Consider the following 18,899-nt stretch of genomic DNA (forward strand, 5'->3'; position numbering starts at 1 on the left):
GCAATATGCTAATCATGTTAACAACATGCTAGTCGCATGCTAGTCATCCTACAAACATCTTAGCAAAATGTAATCATGCTACCAAAATGTAATCATGCTAAAAACATGTTAACAACATGGTAATCATGTTAGGAACATGCTTATTATGTTAGCAAAATGCTAGAAACAAGCAAATCATGCTAGAAACATGCTAATCATGCTAGCAACATGCTAGTCATCCTACAAACATGTTAGCAAAATGTAATCATGCTACCAACATGCTAATCATGCTAGAAACATGCTAGCAACATGGTAATCATGCTAGGAACATGCTTATTATGCTAGTAACATGCTAGAAACAAGCAAATCATGCTAGCAACATGCTATTAACATGCTAGTCGCATGCTAATAATGCTAGAAATATGTTAACGACATGCTAGCAAAATGCTAATCATGCTAGAAACATGCTTCAAATTAATCTATCATTCTTTCAAACGAATCTATTTATCCTTCTTTCTTTTGAACTAATCTATCTTTAAACTACTTTAAACTTTGAACTACTTTAAACTTCTTCAAACTTTCTGGTCAGGCTTTCTCAAGCCAACTTAAAGTTTGTCTCAAACTTTTTTTTAATAGTTTTATATGAAATAAAAAATTATTGTAAAATTGCTATACAATTTAAGCTTAATGCCTAAAAAAGTCATGTTCCAAATTAGAAGTTGATAAAAAAAAAGTGTGATATACCACAAACAGCCACTTGGTTACCCCATTAACATTTTTTATGCATTTTCTCTATCAATCTTACTTCTAATACAGAATAAAAAACAAATATAGAATCTTGAGACCCAAAACTTTCCAACAATATGTTCATATTTTCATATTGATACTGTTCCTGTGGCTCAGTGGTAGAGCATTGCGTTAGCAGAGCAAAAGGTTGTGAGTTCAATTCCCATGAAACACACATACTGGTAAAATCTGTAGCCGTAAGTCGCTCTGGATAAAAGCGTCTGCTAAATACATAAACGTAAATGATTAATTTATGATGACAAATAAAATCAAGGCAACAAAAAAGAGTGAGACACGTGGAAGGCGACAGATAAAGGGTTAAAGAGTTCCTTCTCTATATTCTGAAGGTTTGTTTATATTTCATTCACAATGATTTACTTCATGGTCAAATGAGTTTCTGTCTGTGGACAGTATTTTCTGATTTATGATACAAAGAGTAATCAGAGTAATCATTGAGGCACTTTCAGTGAAATAACATCTTGATTTCAGAAGTGTGTGTGACTGACCCGGTGGGTAGAGGAACGCGTGTGTGACGCCGGCCTGCTGGCTGTACATGTTACATGTGTGTGTTTGATCGAGACGAGGGTCTGCTCTCACACACTCGCTGGAGGAGGACGCCGGAGCCTCCACCTGCACACACACACACACACACACACACACAGGATGAGTGCCGCTCCGTGGCTCAGAGGAACACATCTGCTTGTGATCGGTTCACACACCTGTGCTGTGAGTGTGAAGGTGCTCCACAGGGGCATGTTGAGGACGAGACTGAAGCCGCTGCAGTAATCCGAGTGACACAGCTGTGTGTACGACGTCTGGAAGAGAACAGCTGGACGGCCGAACGGCAGGTGTGTGACGTCTGCACAAACACACACACAAGAAATATCACAGAATCACACACTCATTCAGCCTGCCTGGACAATCAACTAATTCCTCACTAAAACATCATATAAAAAGTTCAAACACATGAGTCTGTATAGACAGTGTTTCGTGAGTGAAGTAAACGCTGTACTTTACTGAAACATACACTATTTATTTACCCGTGCACTGCAAACAAGCAGAGATGCAGTCACAAGATTTAGTCTCTAGCTCTTTGGAACGCTTTTCTTTGGTTAAATATTTGTAAAACCCACAAACAGACACAAGGATGTGGTCAGGAAACACTGCTGTAGGAATCAGCAGAGAATCTCTAATCAAAGTATGAAAGCGTCAGAACAAGATCAGGGGTCATGACCTGAGAAACCCAATTCCCCCTGATCTTCACACACGAGGTCTCTGTAAGATTAGTGCATCCTTGAGTGCTTTTTTATTGATGATGAGGACATTGTGTGTAATGTCATTTTACGATTTATGATAAAATTACACTGAGCAATAACATACTGTATATGTTCACATCTATGCAAATGTAATATTTATAACTTGATTATAACTTGACTATATAATAACTTGACTAAATAATAAGGAAAGTGAAGTAAACCCAGGCCTTAATGTAGTTTAGTGTTTCAGGATGTTCAAATCCACCGTGCTTTCATAATCAGAGTATTAATAATAATACAGAAACATTTAGATTATTTATTTTACAAATGCATCCTTACTATAATTATCTCAATCCATGCTTTGCATTTGTTGTGAGTTGCCACTAAAGGCCTTACTCTCTCTCCCTCTCTCTCTCTTTTAGTTATTGTTTAAAAAAACAAACATGTCTATATACTTTATATTAAATTCTTTTTATTATTTTAGATAGATACACACATTCGTGTCACTTTTGTGTAAACGTCTATATAGTTTTATGAATTTTTATTTGTTCGTTTTATTTTATTTAAATTAAAATACGCCAACTATTTGAAATCAGTTTTAAGCTTTTAATATCTTATTCCATTTCAGTTCATTTGAACGTATTTTATTTAATGTTACAAAAACCTTTTTCTGGTTTGAGTTTTAGTTAACTGTAACACTTATTTATAGTCTGGTATATTCACACATGGATGTGAAAGAGAAACAGATCTTAACTGTTCAACGCTCCACTGTCCGCAGCAGAAGGAAACCCCTGGGAATGTTCTTCAATGTTGTTCTGTGAACGAGAAGAGACTCAATCCAGGTTATCCAGGCCGATTACTTGTTTTTATATTTGGTAGTTTAGGACACACACACAGGTTGATTGTAAGAGGGCTTCAACAGTTTGGGATGCCCAAGACGAGGGACAAACGCTTGGGAAAGTACTGTGCACTGTCTGCTAATAATTCATATTGTATGTCACTGGTCCATGATCTTGTACAGTTATATCTATAACATGTATGTCCTTGTAAGAACTTCTTTTAAGTGGACTTCAATAAATTGTTAAAATGTGTGTGTGTTTGAGTGTGTCGCTGACCTCATCATCACAGTTACAGCCCAGGTTATGGGTCCCCTCAGTGGGCGGGGCTAAAGGTGTGGGTGATGTCACTTCCTCTGGCCGTGTGGGGGTGTAGGAGGGCTTCCTCAACACACTATTCAGACTTCCGTGAGTCCCGTTATTAGGAGCTGGAGTCAAACCCAGCAGATCTACACACACACACACACACACACACACACCCAGACATTGCATGAATCTGTCACGATTATCAAAATCTAAAACTATTTTAAGAAACCCGTCAGCATTTTCTCACCACACATGATGTTATACAGCTCGATGTTCTCAAAAACAGGCACTACTGTCTTAAAATTGAAGCTCGGTCCAAATCCCAGAAAGATTGTCTGCCAGAAAAACACAACAATGAGAAGATGGACTGATGGACAGATTCCTGCACAGATTGATTGATTGATTGATTGATTGATTGATTAGTTGTTTGATTGGTTGATTGGTTTACCTGCATGCTGTTGATCTTGTTGTCATAGCCATGATCTCCAAAGAAGCCGCAGGTAGCTGGAGATCTGCTCTCAAACACAAGACATATCAAACACAACATCAAACATCATTTCAAATATGGCAAATAAAACTAAACCAAACACACACACACACACACACACACAGAGAGTGATACACACATTGCCACATGCCACTTCCTGTCCATGAGCAGGTGCACGTCCTCGATGCGTCTGTTGTTGGCGTAATGCAGGCGTTTGGGCAGGTGCTGCTTCAGGTACGGCTTGAAGTGCTGGTTGGGCATCTTACACTGGAAAGGGGTCAAAGGTCAAATTCAGCAGCATGCACAAACACAACAGTGAGTCTGTCTGAAGGATGCCATGGATGGACTTACTGTCAAATTAGCTACGATCTCCTTCGGATTATCTGAAACATGAAGAAACAAGGCACAGAAATCAGCCGTGTGAAGGGTTTAGAAGTACACGTGTGTAAGTGAAACGGATGTTGTTAGAGTTTGTGTATATACAGGCTGTAAACTACTTCATTTCCACACTGAAAGGGACAGGTCATTTCTCCAAACTGTGACAGTGAATGGCTACCAGCAGCTAACATTCGTCATAATATCTTCTCTTGTGTTAATCAGAATGAAGAAACTCAAGAGGTTTGGAGATGACCGTGTGTACTCACATGGTGTGCTGGCGTTTTTGGGTCCGATTCTTCCGGAGGATCCTGGGATCAGTCTGATAGCATCAACATCCAGTCCGTAAGAGCCCAAATACTCTGTCCGTTCACAGTGAGACTCCTCCATTCCTGACCACACACACACACACACACACACACACACAAAGACCCTGAACATTTGCTCTGAGAAGTCTATTTTCAATGTGGACTTTTGACTATAGGTACGTGTGTGTGTGTGTGTGTGTGTGTGTTTCTGTGCTAGAACACAGAGATAGTACCGTGATCGCCCACCAGGATGATGTTCACACAGCGGTGGAGGTTCATCTGTTTCAGGCCGTTCATCAGCTGACCGATGATGTTATCGATCTTCCTGAGAGTGTTATCCAGCTGCAACACACACATCAGTCATATTTACCCTCCTCTAAATGTCAAACACTAATCCAAGCCTGTGTGTGTGTGTGTGTGTGTGTGTGTGTGTGTGTGTGCTTCACCTCGTTGTTCAGTGGACCCAGGATGTGTCCGTATGCATCCGGCTGCTCCGAGTGGATTGCGTAGACATACGGTCTGGAAAATACACACCACACAAAACAGTAAGACAAGTGTTTTTATGCTATGTTTATGAATAACATGTTATGTTGAGCACAAATGAATCAAAATCTATTTAAATTTAACAAAAAAGCATTAAATGTCCAGAACAGAAATCTAAAAATCAGTTCATAATTCTTCTTCGATTTTGTTTTCATATTTAAGTTAAAGGTTTTTGGAAAGGGGATTTTGGATTTCTCTTTTTATCATAGATCAGAAAACACTTAAGAAACCAAAAACACACACATTTTCACCATGTTTTAAAGAGTAAATTATTGTATAAATCAGTCTGAATGAAATATTAACAAACCCCTCAGTAAAATCCTTCAGAATAGAGATATGCATTATATGGATTATTATTGAAAACTACTAGCGCAAATAGACAAAGCGCAATATAATAAACACTTAAATGTGTATTTTGGATGTTTTCTTTCCACTAGTCTGAAATAAAGCAAACTCTCACAGTTGACCAGTGCATGGAAAAACCCTGGGTTGTCCTGAAGTGTCTCGATTTTTAAATGGGGTTTAAAGTGGAAGACAACAAAACTGCAGTGTGCTTAGAATAAACAGAATGTAATCGTTTGTGTGGATGCTGATATAGTTATGACTATCTACGGCCTGTCCCACTGACCTCTACTACTACGCTCTCTATTCCAGTTGGTCTCTGGAGCTGCCAGTCTGCGGTTAACAAAGCAGACTTCATTTCTTCTATTGCTGCTCATTCCGGTCTCAACCTCATGGCACTGACTGAGACTTGGATCAAACCTGAAGACACTGCCACCCCTGCAGCCCTCTCCACTAAATTCAGTTGTTCCCACACTCCTCGTACCACTGGGAGGGGTGGAGGTACGGGTCTCCTTATATCCAAAGGAATGGAAATTTGATCTTCAGCCATCACCTACAGGTACTGGTTCATTTGAATCACATGCAATTACTGTAACCCACCCTGTTAAAATCCACTTTGTGGTCATTTATCGTCCTCCAGGTCAATTGGGAAACTTCTTGGAGGAGTTGGATGTGCTGCTATCAAACTTTCCTGAAGATGGTCCTCCTCTGGTACTGCTTGGTGACTTCAGCATCCACTTAGATAAACCCCAGGCTGCTGACTTCAACACTCTCCTCGCCTCATTTGATCTCAAGCTAGTGTCCACTACAGCGACTCACAAATCAGGCAACCCACTGGACCTCATCTACACGCGCTGTTCCTCTGTGGACGCCTCTTTAGTTGCTCCACTGCACACCTCTGATCACTTCCTCATTACTGCTAACCTAGCACTTACTCCTGAAGCGGCACACACACCAACACAGGTCACCTTTCTTCTGTGGTTTCATCCTCTCTTCCACCATTCTCTCAGTTTTCTGCTCTGGACACGAACAGTGCTACGGACACTCTTTGCTCCACTTTAACATCTTGCTTGGACAGCTTTTGCCCACTGTCGTCTAGACCAGAACGCACTGCCCCATCTGCCCCCTGGCTGTCCGAGGTTCTCTGTGAACATCTCTCTAAACTCAGGGCTGCAGAGAGGAAATGGCAGAAATAAAGAAACTCTACAGACCTCAGTGTGTATCAGTCTCTCCTCTCTTCCTTCTCTGCAAATGTCTTCACGGCTAAAACATCCTACTACCACAACACAATTAACAGCTGTTGTGATGCTCAGACACTCTTCAAGACTTTCTCTTCTCTTCTTAATCCGCCTCCACCTCCTCCATCGACTCTTACAGCGGACGACTTTGCAGTTTTCTTTACAAATAAGACAAGATCCATCAGTGAACAATTCTCCACACCACAGACTGAGGATAACTTCACAATGACCAATGCACACTCTTTCTCCTCCTTCTCTCCACTCTCAGAGATGGACATTTCCAAACTTATCCAATCCAATCATCCTACTACTTGTCCACTTGATCATATCCCCACTCACCTCCTTCAAGCGATCTCTTCTCCAGTCATACCTTCACTTACTCACATTATCAACTCCTCTCTTCAATCTGGAACATTTCCCTCAGCATTCAAGCAGGCTCGGGTAAACCCACTTCTGAAGAAACCATCTCTAAATCCAGCGCTTCTTGAAAACTACAGACTGGTATCTCCTTCTTCCATTCATTGCAAAGACACTTGAGCGAGCTGTGTTCAACCAGCTTTCTATGTTCCTTGTACAGAACAACCTCCTGGACAGCAACCAATCTGGCTTCAAAAGTGGCCACTCCTGTGGGTTAAGTCCTATCTCTCTGACAGATCCTTCAGTGTGTCTTGGAGGGGTGATGTTTCAAAGTCACACCACCTTGCTACTGGGGTTCCTCAAGGCTCAGTACTTGGACCACTTCTCTTCTCCATCTACATGAGGTCATTAGGATCTGTCATTCAGAAGCATGGCTTTTCTTATCACTGCTACGCTGATGACACCCAACTCTACTTCTCATTCCAGCCTGATGACCCGACGGTAGCTGCTCGCATTTCAGCCTGTCTGAGTGACATTTCCCGCTGGATGAATGACCATCACCTTCAGCTCAACCTTACTAAGACTGAACTCCTGGTGATTCCAGCTAACCCATTGATTCATCACAACTTCAGATTAATCATTCAATCCACAACTGTCTCCGTGCTCACAGTGTCCCAAACACAAATAATCTTTATATTTATTTATATTTATTTTCATTGTCTGGCTATCTGGGACTTTGGTGTGGATTAAAGGTTAGGATTATATCTTTTTTGGTAGTGTTATATCACATTGTGAGTGTATATAAGCACCTTTTTGTTCTGATAGAGTGTTTGGACACGGAAGCGGTGCTATGTGACGTCAGACTTAAGAAGCGATTAGATATTGTTATGACTATACTTCTCATTCTTGACGTGAAGTGAGTATTCTAGTTATGAGAACCCAGGGCTTAACTGTCCTTCATGAGAATGTTTTGTTTTCTCTTTAGTAGTCCCATGACGCACCTCTCGTTATCAGGCAGATGCAGCCAGTGCAGGATAGTGAGGATCCTCCGCTCCAGAGGAATCACCCTACACACAGAGAGACAGACAGATGGGTTCAGACCCTCACACACAGACGTCACAGCTCTTCTTCTTCACGGAGACCGGTCGTGTCCTCACAACTCATGTGAATGCAGCTCTTCAGGGAGGAACACGAGGGTCAGGACAGACTGAGCCGCTGTGAATGACCCGTGTGAGAAAGGTCTTTGTTTGAATGTGTTGTGTCGTATGTCTCTTTCTCTGTGACACTCTGAGCTTTGCTCCAAACACTGAATGCTGATTTTAGAAGAAAACCCACACTCGGCTGAGAATCAGCTGATTAATCAGTAGAACATAAACATTTAAGATCTGAAACTAGTCAAATGAAGCCGAATAGTGTGATTGTGAGCACTTTATCCGCACATTCGGACTGAGATCTCGGTGCTCACCAGGGCCAGAAGAATGTCCCAGCTTTCACGCCCTGCTTCTCTGCTGTGATCCAAATCTGAGACGACAAACAGGATTATTCATTAGACACAAACCCACTTCAAACTAGACTTTCCATCCAAACCCAAAATGAGCTTGATGATTCATTAGTGTTCCCATGCAAAACCTGTACGGAATTAATGCCGCAGACAACATTATAAAGCTTAATAAACCGTCTCATCTGTGATTGGCTGAGGGCCATGTGTGGGCGGAGTCATGACTCACGGGCTGCCCCCCCCACCAGCGGGGATTGAGCTTCTCTCGTCCTTTCAGTCTGAACTGAGCTTTGAACACGGGGTCGTACATGGAGTTACACACGATCCCGTGAGACTCGGGGTACAGACCCTGAGGAAGAACACCAGAAAACACCACCCAGTTCAGTTAAATCACATTAAACCAGCAAATCAGCTGCTCACATACAAGAATCTGATGTAGAAACTATATCACTCACAAACCACTAGTACATTTCACAAAGAAGTGGCAAATAACACATTGAATTAAATGCGAGATCTTGAAGTAAATGGTAAAAAAAAACATGTTTTAGATTATTTAAAGTATTTTCTATTTACAAACATATTTGGTGTGGATATTTTTTTTTCTTTGAAAGCATACTCGTGCCGTACCGTGGCCAGCGTGTAGAGGTTCGGGAAGGTTTTGGACGGGTACATGGGTCTCATATGAGGGGCGTGAGTTCCACATGATCCTACCAGAGAAACACAGGAAACGGTTTTAACGAGCAGCTGATGAATGAGCAGCAATGCTGTTGACATTTAAAACCACCGAAACAAACACACCCCTAACCAAGAGAACCACACCCCTGTCCTGATAGCTCCGCCCCCACATTCACAACACAGCCAATGATTAAAGTGCATCGTGGTACTCTCACGAATGACACAGAAGAGAAAAAATGATTATAGTTATTATTTTAGTTTTCTTTGCACACAAAAGGTATTCTCGTAGCTTCATCAAATTAGGGTTGAACCACTGATGTCACATGGACTATTTTTTCACTTTTGGTTGAACACATGTTTTGTGCTTTGACTTCTGTCTCCGCCCCCAGCACGAGTGAACACGCCCCTTGATGCTGATTGGTGCTCGGTCCGATCCACTTCTCAATAGTTTTTTTCTAAAATCGGTCACTGTGCCCTTAAACACGGCGTCTGACCTGAGTGAGGTCCAGTGTCAGTGTGTGTGCAGGGAGGGATTGTGGGATTGGTGTGATGCAGAGATGAGGTTCTGTACTCAGTTTGAGGATGTTGGGTAGGACGCTCTTCCCTTTTCTTATGTAAGAGGCGCGGAAGCCGTCCAGAGACAGGATGATGAGGGGAGGACGGACAAACCTTCAGCAAACACACACAAGAACAGATTCAGTGCGCAGATTCACAGTGTGCATGAGACACACACTCACACATGAACACACACACATACTCACTCACTCACTCACTCACTCACACGTACAAACACGCACACATTCACACACTTGCACACAGACTCGCATGCACACTCACACACACTAACGCACTCGTACACACACACACTCACACACACACTTGCACACACATTAGAGCATGCACACTCACGTGCACACTTATGTACACATACACACTCGTGCAAACACTCATGCACACATTCATGCGCACACACACACTCATGCACGCAAACTTATGCATGCACTCACAAAAACACGCATGAACTCACATACTCATGCACACTCGCACATAAAGTCACACACACTAATGCACACATTCACGCACAGACTCACACACATACACACATCAGTATCACTCACCCTGCAGGGCATTCTGGGCTCTGAATCTCCTCACAGTCGCCCTCCAGCCAGGAGCTGTCTCCTGCTACACAAACACACACACACACACACACACACACACACACACACACACACACACACAATAAACAGATAAAATGAAATATAATTATAGCTCTATGAAATCCATGTTATTTTTTTTTACAAATTATGTTTTTTTTCTCTTTTAACTGTTCTGAATTCTGTTTTAATGGTTAAATTACATTTTAATCATCGTAAAGCATTTACAATTAATTTAATTAAAAAATACTTTAACAATTTAATAATCTATTACAACTTTTTACAACAAGAAAATTATTTGGAAATTTGTGCTGTCTGTTAAAAGTCAAAAGCTGTGTGTGTGTGCATCTGTGCGTGTGTGTGTGCATGTGTCTATGTGTGTGTGTGTGTGAGTGTATGTGTGCGTCTGTGCGTGTGTGTGTGTGTGTGTGTGTGTGTGTGTGCGTCTGTGCGTGCATGTGTCTATGTGTGTGTGTGTGTGTGAGTGTATGTGTGCGTCTGTGCGTGTGTGTGTGTGTGTGTGTGTGTGAGTGAGTGAATGTGTGTGTGTGTGTGTTTATGTGTGTTTGTGTGTGTGTGTGCATGTGAGTGAGTGAGTGAGTGAGTGAATGTGGGTGTGTGTGTGTGTGTGTGTACATGTTGCTATTTTGTGTGTGTGTGTGAGTGAGTGAATGTGTGTGTGTGTTTATGTGTGTTTGTGTGTGTGTGTGCATGTGAGTGAGTGAGTGAATGTGTCTATGTGTGTGTGTGTGAGTGTGTGTGTGTGTGTGTGAGTGTGTGTGTGTGTCTGACCCTTGCACAGTGGTCTGTAGTTGGTACAGCAGTCTCCTCTCAGCAGACAGTCGTCTGAACAGTGACAGGCGTGATCCTCGTTCCTGACCTCACCACAGCGCTCTCGCGAACACTCGAACCCTCCCTCTACACACAAACACACACACACACACACACACCCCGTGAACCCTCCCTCTACACACAGACAGGCTTACAGCTTGACTTTTACATGTCTAATTGTTTACTTATTTTATCAGTATATTTTGTGTGTTCTCACCTGTCTTGAGGCACTCTTTGTCGAAGTCGGAGCAGCAGCTCAGGTACGTCTTACACAGATTATCACACCTGCAGCCGGGCGGCTCCGCCTCCTTCAGCTCGAAACAACGGCCCTTACAGGAGCCAGAGAAATCTGACCACACACACACACACAGTTCATCAGTCTGATCTGATGAACACACATGAACACACAGACGTGTAGAGACGGACTGACCTCTGCTCTGTGGAGGAGTTTCTTCCACATCTTCTGACGACTGACCGGCCTGAAACACATACGCCTCACACACGGCCAGCGCCAACACACACACCACCTGAGGAACACACACACACACCTCAATATTTCATATAACTCACACAGGGGGAGTAGAAGATGGACAAGGTTAGTTCTCGGGTGAACTAACCCTTTAATCAAACCAAGCGAGTACAATCACTGCATTACAAACTCTGGCTTTTACAGACAGGATTAGTTCCGGTTTTTTTAAAGTGCCTTAGAAAAACCTTATTGGTGTGCGTCTTGAGACAAAACAAAGGCACAGAAATACTGTAAGATCAGTCAGTGCAAGTTTCTGTCAGCTGAAGCAGCTCAGATACACATTTCAGTCTGTGAAACCAGTCAATGCATTGTACAAGTAGTTTTACTGCATTGCTTTTGCCTTCTAATGCACCTTAATATAAGAAGAGTTCATTGTTACACCTTAGGAAAGCATAATGTATTAAAAAATATTTTAAAACAACTTTTACCCTGGAAAATATTTTATAGCTTGGCAAAATTATAAAACTACATTCATTACAGAATTGTCCTTGTTGCCCTTTTATAGGTCTGGATAAATTCCATTCTGCTCCATGACCGTGTGAACAAAACAGTTGTAAAGGGTTTGAAATAAAACAGGGGACGTTTTTGGTTGTTGTTTTGGCTTATTTGTGGGTTAAATGTGTGTACAGGGTTAACAGACGGGATGTGTGACCATCATTAAAGCATCTGACTGTGAGAATATCAAACACAGCAGACACTGAGCAACGTCACACACATCAGAAACACCTTCTGCACTGATGCATCTCATACACGATCACGTGGACCTCTAACTTCATGCACTTCTGTTTTAGACGCAGCATTGCATCATCTCGGATTATCATTTTTATGCATTAATGCAATGCATTGGACAAAAGCTTCTGCATAATGCACAAATTAATAATGAAAACAATAACACAATCTAATCTAACCAGGGTTATTTTAGTCTACTTGAGATAATATTTTAGATTTGTGTTAATTTATGTGCATTCTGTTTTCATTTTTGTTTTAGTAATAAATTGTGTTTTTGTCTTTTTTTTTTTTAAATGCCCACATAGTTATTACATTTATTTCAGTTTTGTTATTTTAAAACTTAAAATGTAAGCTAAATTAAAATGTGAAATTGACATCTAGCTAAAATAAAAGTTAAAAATCAGGGTTTTTACGAGTTTAGTTTTTGTTACTAAGCCTAAATTTAGTGAACTTTCATACATTTAATTTGAATGATATAAGCTGAATTATTATGAATCTAATGAAGAACCAGATGAATAGATATTAATAGATATATTCTTTAGTGATTTCAGCACATTATAAAGTTTTGTGCACATTACTCTACATTAAAACTCGCTTGTTTCTGAAGCTCCGTCTCTGATAGATTTGTATTTTATTAACATTATTGTGTTTAATAGTTTTTCTCTTGCGGGACAGAGATGTGAACACAGAACAGTTCAATAATGTGTATTTACACACCAGCTTGCGAAATCTGACCTGCAAAACGACCCGCACAGGGATTTATTTCAGAATCTATCCACTAACAACTGCGACACTTTCGCGTTTAGTCTCTCCACGGCTCGTGTCGTGTCAAAGCGCGTTATAACGGCAGTCAGAGTGTGTTTTAAAGCAATCTTACCAGTTTTCCCACGCTCATGATTCTCGAGAATCCTGCTGAACGATTGCGCTGCTCCGCTACTGCTGCGCGCGCTCGTGCGTCTCTGCGCGTGACCGTGTTCGCGTAGCTGCGCATGCGCGGAGAATGCGCGGAGAATGCGCGGGAGCTCTCAGTCTGAGTCGAGGTGGTTCTTTAACCGACACGAAAGGCGTGAAATTGATATTATTAATCTTTTTACTTATTTTACACATTTAATTAAGCAATTTTTGTTTTAAACTGTCAGAACTGAGGCGTTTTAAAGTTAACCAGTTAGTTTCGTGTTATGACTGCTCAGAGCTGCTCTGACACGCCGGGATTTTCCCAGAAAAAGCTCCCTCAGGTAGGAAAGAGGAAAGAGCTCGAACATGCAGAGGATTTCTTGGAAAACTGTTAATTCTTCTCGAAACGCTGTATTTAGGAGATGTTTAATTCTCCTCAGGCGTGTTCCCGACACGGTTTCCAGGTTCTCAAAACAAAACACCCAACTTTTTATAATTGTTCTTTCACCTTTAATGAACTTCACTGTGTTTGCGACTCAAAACTAGTCCAATCGCGTTCCGGGGGAGAAAGATACATATTTGACGGGGTTCGCCCGGTAAAAATCGCGTTCCTATGGCTAAATATCACGTCAATCCACGGCAGCGGTGTTACACTTGACCAATTTACCGGGAAAGCTGCGCGGACCTGGCAACAGTGCGCCAGGACACACTGATGATTGACAGGTGAGACTGACAGATGGTTTTCAGGCCGGCAGCCTCTGATTGGACGGTTTCACCCATCAACATCGCCCCGCCCACCACTGGATTTCACATGATTTCACGGTAACTGTGATACTTTTAGACCTGGTTTCATAGACAGGGTTTAACCTAAACCAGGATTAGACCATAGTTCAGTTAGGACATGTAAGACTTTCTTTAAACATGCCTTAGAGAAAAAAAACATTACTGGTGTGAATCTGAAGACAAAACAAAGGCACTGACATGTTTTAAGATCAGTCAGTACAAGTTTCTTTCAGTTGAAACCGCTCAGATTTACATTTTAGTCTAGGACTAAGTTTAAGCCTTGTCTGTGAATCCAGGGGTTAGTATTGATGAATTCAGAACTGTGATGCATTTTATTTTTCAGGATTCACAGATGAATAGAAAGTTCAAAGAACAGCATTTATTAGAAATATATATCTTTTGTTACATTATAAATGTCTTTATAAATGTCTTGTTTGTAAAACTACTTTTGTGAAACTTTTGAATATAGGTATATCACAGAAATATATATATTTTCTTTTTTTCACACTGATAATAATCAGAAATGTTTCTTGAGCAGTAAATCATCATATTATTCTGATTTCTGAAGATCATGTGACACTGAAGACTGGAGGAATGATGCTGAAAATACAGCGGAGCATCACAGAAATACATTACACTTTAACACAGATTCACACAGAACACAGCTGGTTTACATTGTAATATTATTACACAATATTATTGCCTTTTTATCATATAAATCATATAAATACAGTCTTTGTGAGCAGGAGAGACTCTAAAACCCTAAAACATAATTAATGCAACATTTTACCTTCATTTTCGTCATACTGTATGTTTGAAATACTATGTGATGTATTGTTTCCCACAATGCAATGTGCTGATGATTATAAATAATTACAGCATTTTTACACTAAAGTGGATTTTAATAACTATCCTTATATAGTTCACACCATATCTATAATGATAAAGACAGAGAAATTATACCTTTGGAGTCTCTTTGACGGTGTTTCTTTGTTCCATGTTCACTCTTAGTTTGCCTTATTACCCATTTGAGGAACTGTACAAACCATTATGAACTTATCCAGATATGGTGCAGAGTATATACTGAGTATTATTCTTTTTATTGGTTATATATTTAGCTTGTTTTTATTTGAATTGCCTCCAAGCTAATCTTGTTAATAACTGAGGCCATGTGATGACAGCGAGTATGCTGTAGTACTGTATGAAATGTCTGTCACTGCATGCTTTTACAGGTACTGTTTACGGTAAGTACACTAGTAATCCATTGAGAACGCAGCCGTTGTGTTGGTCTGAGAAGCTCTCGCATCTGTTGTTGGTGTTGATGATTCCTGGCCCGTTCTGCTGGATTCTGAAAGCAGATCTTCAGCACGACTGCTGTTTGAAGAGCTGAAGGCGGAGTGAACGTTGACCAGAGACAGACAAATATTTACTCCGGTAAAAGTGCAAACGCAACACATTTCCCGCATGTCAGAACCTGTATGGATCCATATTGTTCACTCTCTCTGTCTTTCCTGTCAAAGTAACTTCATGGGCATATCGTACATGTTGTATTGCAACAGTATTAAAAAGTCATGTTCAGTTGTCATGACATGTAAATTATTGCAAAGAAATTTTTTTATTATGATAACCATGCATTTATTGATCTTTCAAATCACTTTTTTATATTGCATCATATTTAGGTCTACTTCTATAAATGTCTTTCTCATCTGATCTGGTGATTTCTCCATTTACTGTATTTATGCATTGATGCTTCATGCAGTCTCTGAAATTTGTTCAGTAACTGAGGTTTTGGTCCGGATGAATCTGAGAACTGTCGTTTCTGAATTCTGACCTTTGACCTCTGACCTTGGTGAGGCAGTGATCCAATGGACGTCTGAACTTCAGATTTGGTCTGTAGTATTTAATTATATCACATCATGCCAGTACACCAGTAAACAAAGGACTTCAAGGCAGATTAAGTTAACTAAAGAAGTTGACTGTAAAACAAGGCTGCTCTGGATAACGTTTCATGTAAGCATTGTGAATAAAATTCATGGAAGAATAGAATCTCAATCAAGATGACAAGCTCCTTTCAGTAACTTGATGCTAGCTTTCACACCAACATGAACATAAACACTTATACGAGTCTCTAGAATCATCTCATCGTTTCTCAATATCAAGAATATCATAATTTCTCGTTATCCAGAGAAGACAACCAGATCCAAGTCAGTGCAAAGGTATGTTAATAACCAATTCACGATAAATGCTGATCCTAATATCCGTGTACTTGGTTATTTTGCATGCCATGTTATTTCTTTTATACTTCTGTTAGTCAGATCAAATAATGATTTGATGTCACTTTTATCTCTTTCTCAGGTACAGCATCTGCCTCGGGAGAGAAAAAAATAAAATAACTTTTGCTCTCCAAAAGCGTTCACGGCTGATATGCTGTGGATTCTATTATTTGTGTATGTATTTGTTTATATGCACTGTATGTTGTATTACCTCACTTTATCTCATTAGTAGATGAACATCAATCATTTTGTAATGGGTTCATGCATAAAAGAGCATAAAAAAGTATTTGTGCATTCTGTTAGGAAAGCTACTCCTATCATTACTGTAGTACTTTTCCATTTATTGATCATTTGTTTCTTTAATGCTATTGGGTCATAGAAGACTCAGGTCAAAGGGCGATGCCAAATACAATTCTGGAAATGTTTTCATGATGTATAAACACTTATGGATCTACAGGACACACTTCATCAAAGAGTAAGTTCTTCACTGTTTTCAGTACATAGGATAGTATTGTCTAACCTTGGTTAAAGTGACTCTGTTATAATTGGTGGTTCTCAACTCAATAAATTAACCAATCTAGAAACTAGAATTGATTGAGCCGAATCCTGTTTTATTTCAGATGCACATTTACACTGGACTACGCCGATATGTCTGTGTAAACCAGATGTATTTCTTGAGTCCTCATGATCTAAGAGCTGCCATCAGAGGGCAGTGTTGCTCTTACCTGCAGCGCTGAGGATTCTGGGAAATAAACCCATGTCTCTCAACTCAACTGATGAATGTAAGTGTGTTGGCGCAAGGGGGCGCTCAAAGGGTTGGTGTAGAATACCAGTAGAAATGGATGGGTGTGTTTCCAGTTAGAGAAATGAGAGAGAGAGAGAGATGTTCTGGTTCAATGAGAACTGGTTTGCATGTTGGTATCTGAGGTCAACAAGTGGACACAAATAAAGAACAATCAAGTATGTTAATGTTTACAGTATTGCAACAGTAGCAAATATATGTAATACAAATTATCAATACAAAAATAAATATTCTGAATACCGCAGAACATATACTAATCAGCATTAAATATTAATTTTACTTGAACTAGTGACATTTGTAGGGTATTTAAAAGAAGCAACGATAAACACAAAAAGGAAGCTAGAATAGACAAATCAATATATAACGAGCTATTAACATAAATGGAGAATTCCAGAACATCAGTACTAATAAGGGCAAGTCAGAATCTCCTCCTGTGTGTACCTGACACTACTCCGGGCATGTCTGAGCTCGTCGTGGCTTGTCTACCAAAGGCTTTCTAATATCACATTGCTATATCAGTTACCAGAAATTTCTGGGACTTTGTCAGTGTCCTGAAGGCTCGAACCCGTGACAAATAAAAGGGTGACACAGCAAAGTACCTTCAGTTACATAACATTTATTCATTAACATTAAAGAAAGGGATGAGCAGAAAAGTAAAAAAAAAGACCTACAGTATGTGTCTATGGGTTACATTAGTATTACTGTCTAAAACACACAAAAGCAAACTCAAACAAGAACAACAGAAGGAACACACACACACACAGACACATTAATGTCGTCCTTAACATGTTTGTTAGGAAATGAACAGTTGACCACAGTCAGCGATTCTGAAAGTGCTGCAATTGTTTGTGTGGTTACTTTTTATTTATACAGTAAAAGGCTGTGACAGACCCAAATCATCACTGCTGCACAGTTCCATTTTTCATTAGCGTGTGTGTAATGAGATCAGTCACATACATGATCCCTGTAGCTTATTAATAAGAGTTAATTATTAACTCTTATTAACTGGCTGTCATGCATTGTGCAACACATTTCTTCTCCATCTTCATATTTCATCCTTTTCCAAGTCCTTGTCAGTACTCAATTTTTGACCTTAAGAGATCTTTTAAGGGTTAAGATGCTTTCTGAATTACAATTTTCTTTAGTTTTAAAGAGGAAACGCCCACATTTTTAAGAAATTTTCTTAGGATTTTGTCATTAGGAGCATCTATTTACACTAAGGATTTTCATGAATAAGGGCCCTGATCATCTGTTAGTTCATCACCGTTTGTATTTAAGCTACGGATTTTGTTATTTGGGTTTCCTGAATTTGCTTAGCTTTTTTTCTCTCCGTCTAATATGTTTTGTTTGCCTTCATTGGACTATAAGCTTTACACCATGTGATTTGTTCAGTTAATCCTTGCTTATGTCCTATTGTCTCCTTTCTGTTTTTGGTTGTAGGGGGGTGAATCAGAGAACTAACTATCAGTTTGGGATTGTTCAACTATAGATAATCTAAGATAACATTATTATGTATTAGTATATGATAACAATTTGAAATGATAGTTGTTTGTGCTTTTTGAGCTTCGTCTCAGATTACTCTCAGTGAATTTTACCTTTATGATTTTTTTATTGGTATATTTGTATGAATGATTATTTTTAAACGAGAGTAATAACCTGCAAGACAGTAAATTCTGAAGAGGAACAAACAATCATACTTGAACAATTTGATTCATCAGTGCTAAGAGAGGGAATTTATCTCAAGTCAATAAAAAGGGAACTAATTGCACTGAATTAATTTACTAATATCAAAGTAATATCATCTGATTTAATGATTCTTTTCTTCTTCATCTTATAACAGCTGGTTAGTGCAACGCAACCCGCAGTGCTTAGGAATCTGGGAAATCAACCAGGTTCCTACAAAGCAGTGCTCTGATTA

General features: G+C 39.9%; 1 protein-coding gene and 1 long non-coding RNA gene across 3 annotated transcripts in view; one reads left to right on the forward strand and one right to left on the reverse strand.

Moving 5' to 3' along the window:
• LOC127935105 (ectonucleotide pyrophosphatase/phosphodiesterase family member 2) overlaps window positions 1-13,251 on the reverse strand; it is an 18,490-nt gene extending 5,239 nt beyond the window's left edge. The window contains exons 1-21 of one of the 2 annotated variants that reach the window (XM_052532711.1): window positions 13,107-13,251; window positions 11,402-11,498; window positions 11,189-11,320; window positions 10,933-11,058; window positions 10,105-10,168; window positions 9,558-9,655; window positions 8,939-9,018; window positions 8,541-8,660; window positions 8,279-8,334; window positions 7,815-7,880; window positions 4,780-4,852; window positions 4,567-4,675; window positions 4,295-4,417; window positions 4,002-4,033; window positions 3,790-3,917; window positions 3,612-3,675; window positions 3,411-3,498; window positions 3,137-3,306; window positions 2,776-2,836; window positions 1,485-1,624; window positions 1,272-1,395 (exon numbers count right to left, since the gene is read on the reverse strand). In XM_052532711.1, coding sequence (XP_052388671.1) covers window positions 1,272-1,395; window positions 1,485-1,624; window positions 2,776-2,836; window positions 3,137-3,306; window positions 3,411-3,498; window positions 3,612-3,675; window positions 3,790-3,917; window positions 4,002-4,033; window positions 4,295-4,417; window positions 4,567-4,675; window positions 4,780-4,852; window positions 7,815-7,880; window positions 8,279-8,334; window positions 8,541-8,660; window positions 8,939-9,018; window positions 9,558-9,655; window positions 10,105-10,168; window positions 10,933-11,058; window positions 11,189-11,320; window positions 11,402-11,498; window positions 13,107-13,220 — 2,065 coding nt within the window. In that variant the 5' untranslated portion in view covers window positions 13,221-13,251. The remainder of the gene's footprint in view (window positions 1-1,271; window positions 1,396-1,484; window positions 1,625-2,775; window positions 2,837-3,136; window positions 3,307-3,410; window positions 3,499-3,611; window positions 3,676-3,789; window positions 3,918-4,001; window positions 4,034-4,294; window positions 4,418-4,566; window positions 4,676-4,779; window positions 4,853-7,814; window positions 7,881-8,278; window positions 8,335-8,540; window positions 8,661-8,938; window positions 9,019-9,557; window positions 9,656-10,104; window positions 10,169-10,932; window positions 11,059-11,188; window positions 11,321-11,401; window positions 11,499-13,106) is intronic. The other variant, XM_052532712.1, reaches the window with a different exon arrangement.
• Window positions 13,252-13,368: 117 nt separating this feature from the next.
• LOC127935137 (uncharacterized) lies at window positions 13,369-16,960 on the forward strand. The gene is made up of 4 exons (XR_008147991.1): window positions 13,369-16,122; window positions 16,262-16,353; window positions 16,559-16,654; window positions 16,800-16,960. It is a non-coding gene; the product is annotated as an uncharacterized LOC127935137 (long non-coding RNA).
• The last annotated feature ends 1,939 nt before the right edge of the window (window positions 16,961-18,899 follow it).

Source organism: Carassius gibelio, chromosome A19 (genome assembly GCF_023724105.1).
Source record: "Carassius gibelio isolate Cgi1373 ecotype wild population from Czech Republic chromosome A19, carGib1.2-hapl.c, whole genome shotgun sequence".
In the NCBI taxonomy this organism is placed as follows: Eukaryota; Metazoa; Chordata; class Actinopteri; order Cypriniformes; family Cyprinidae; genus Carassius; species Carassius gibelio.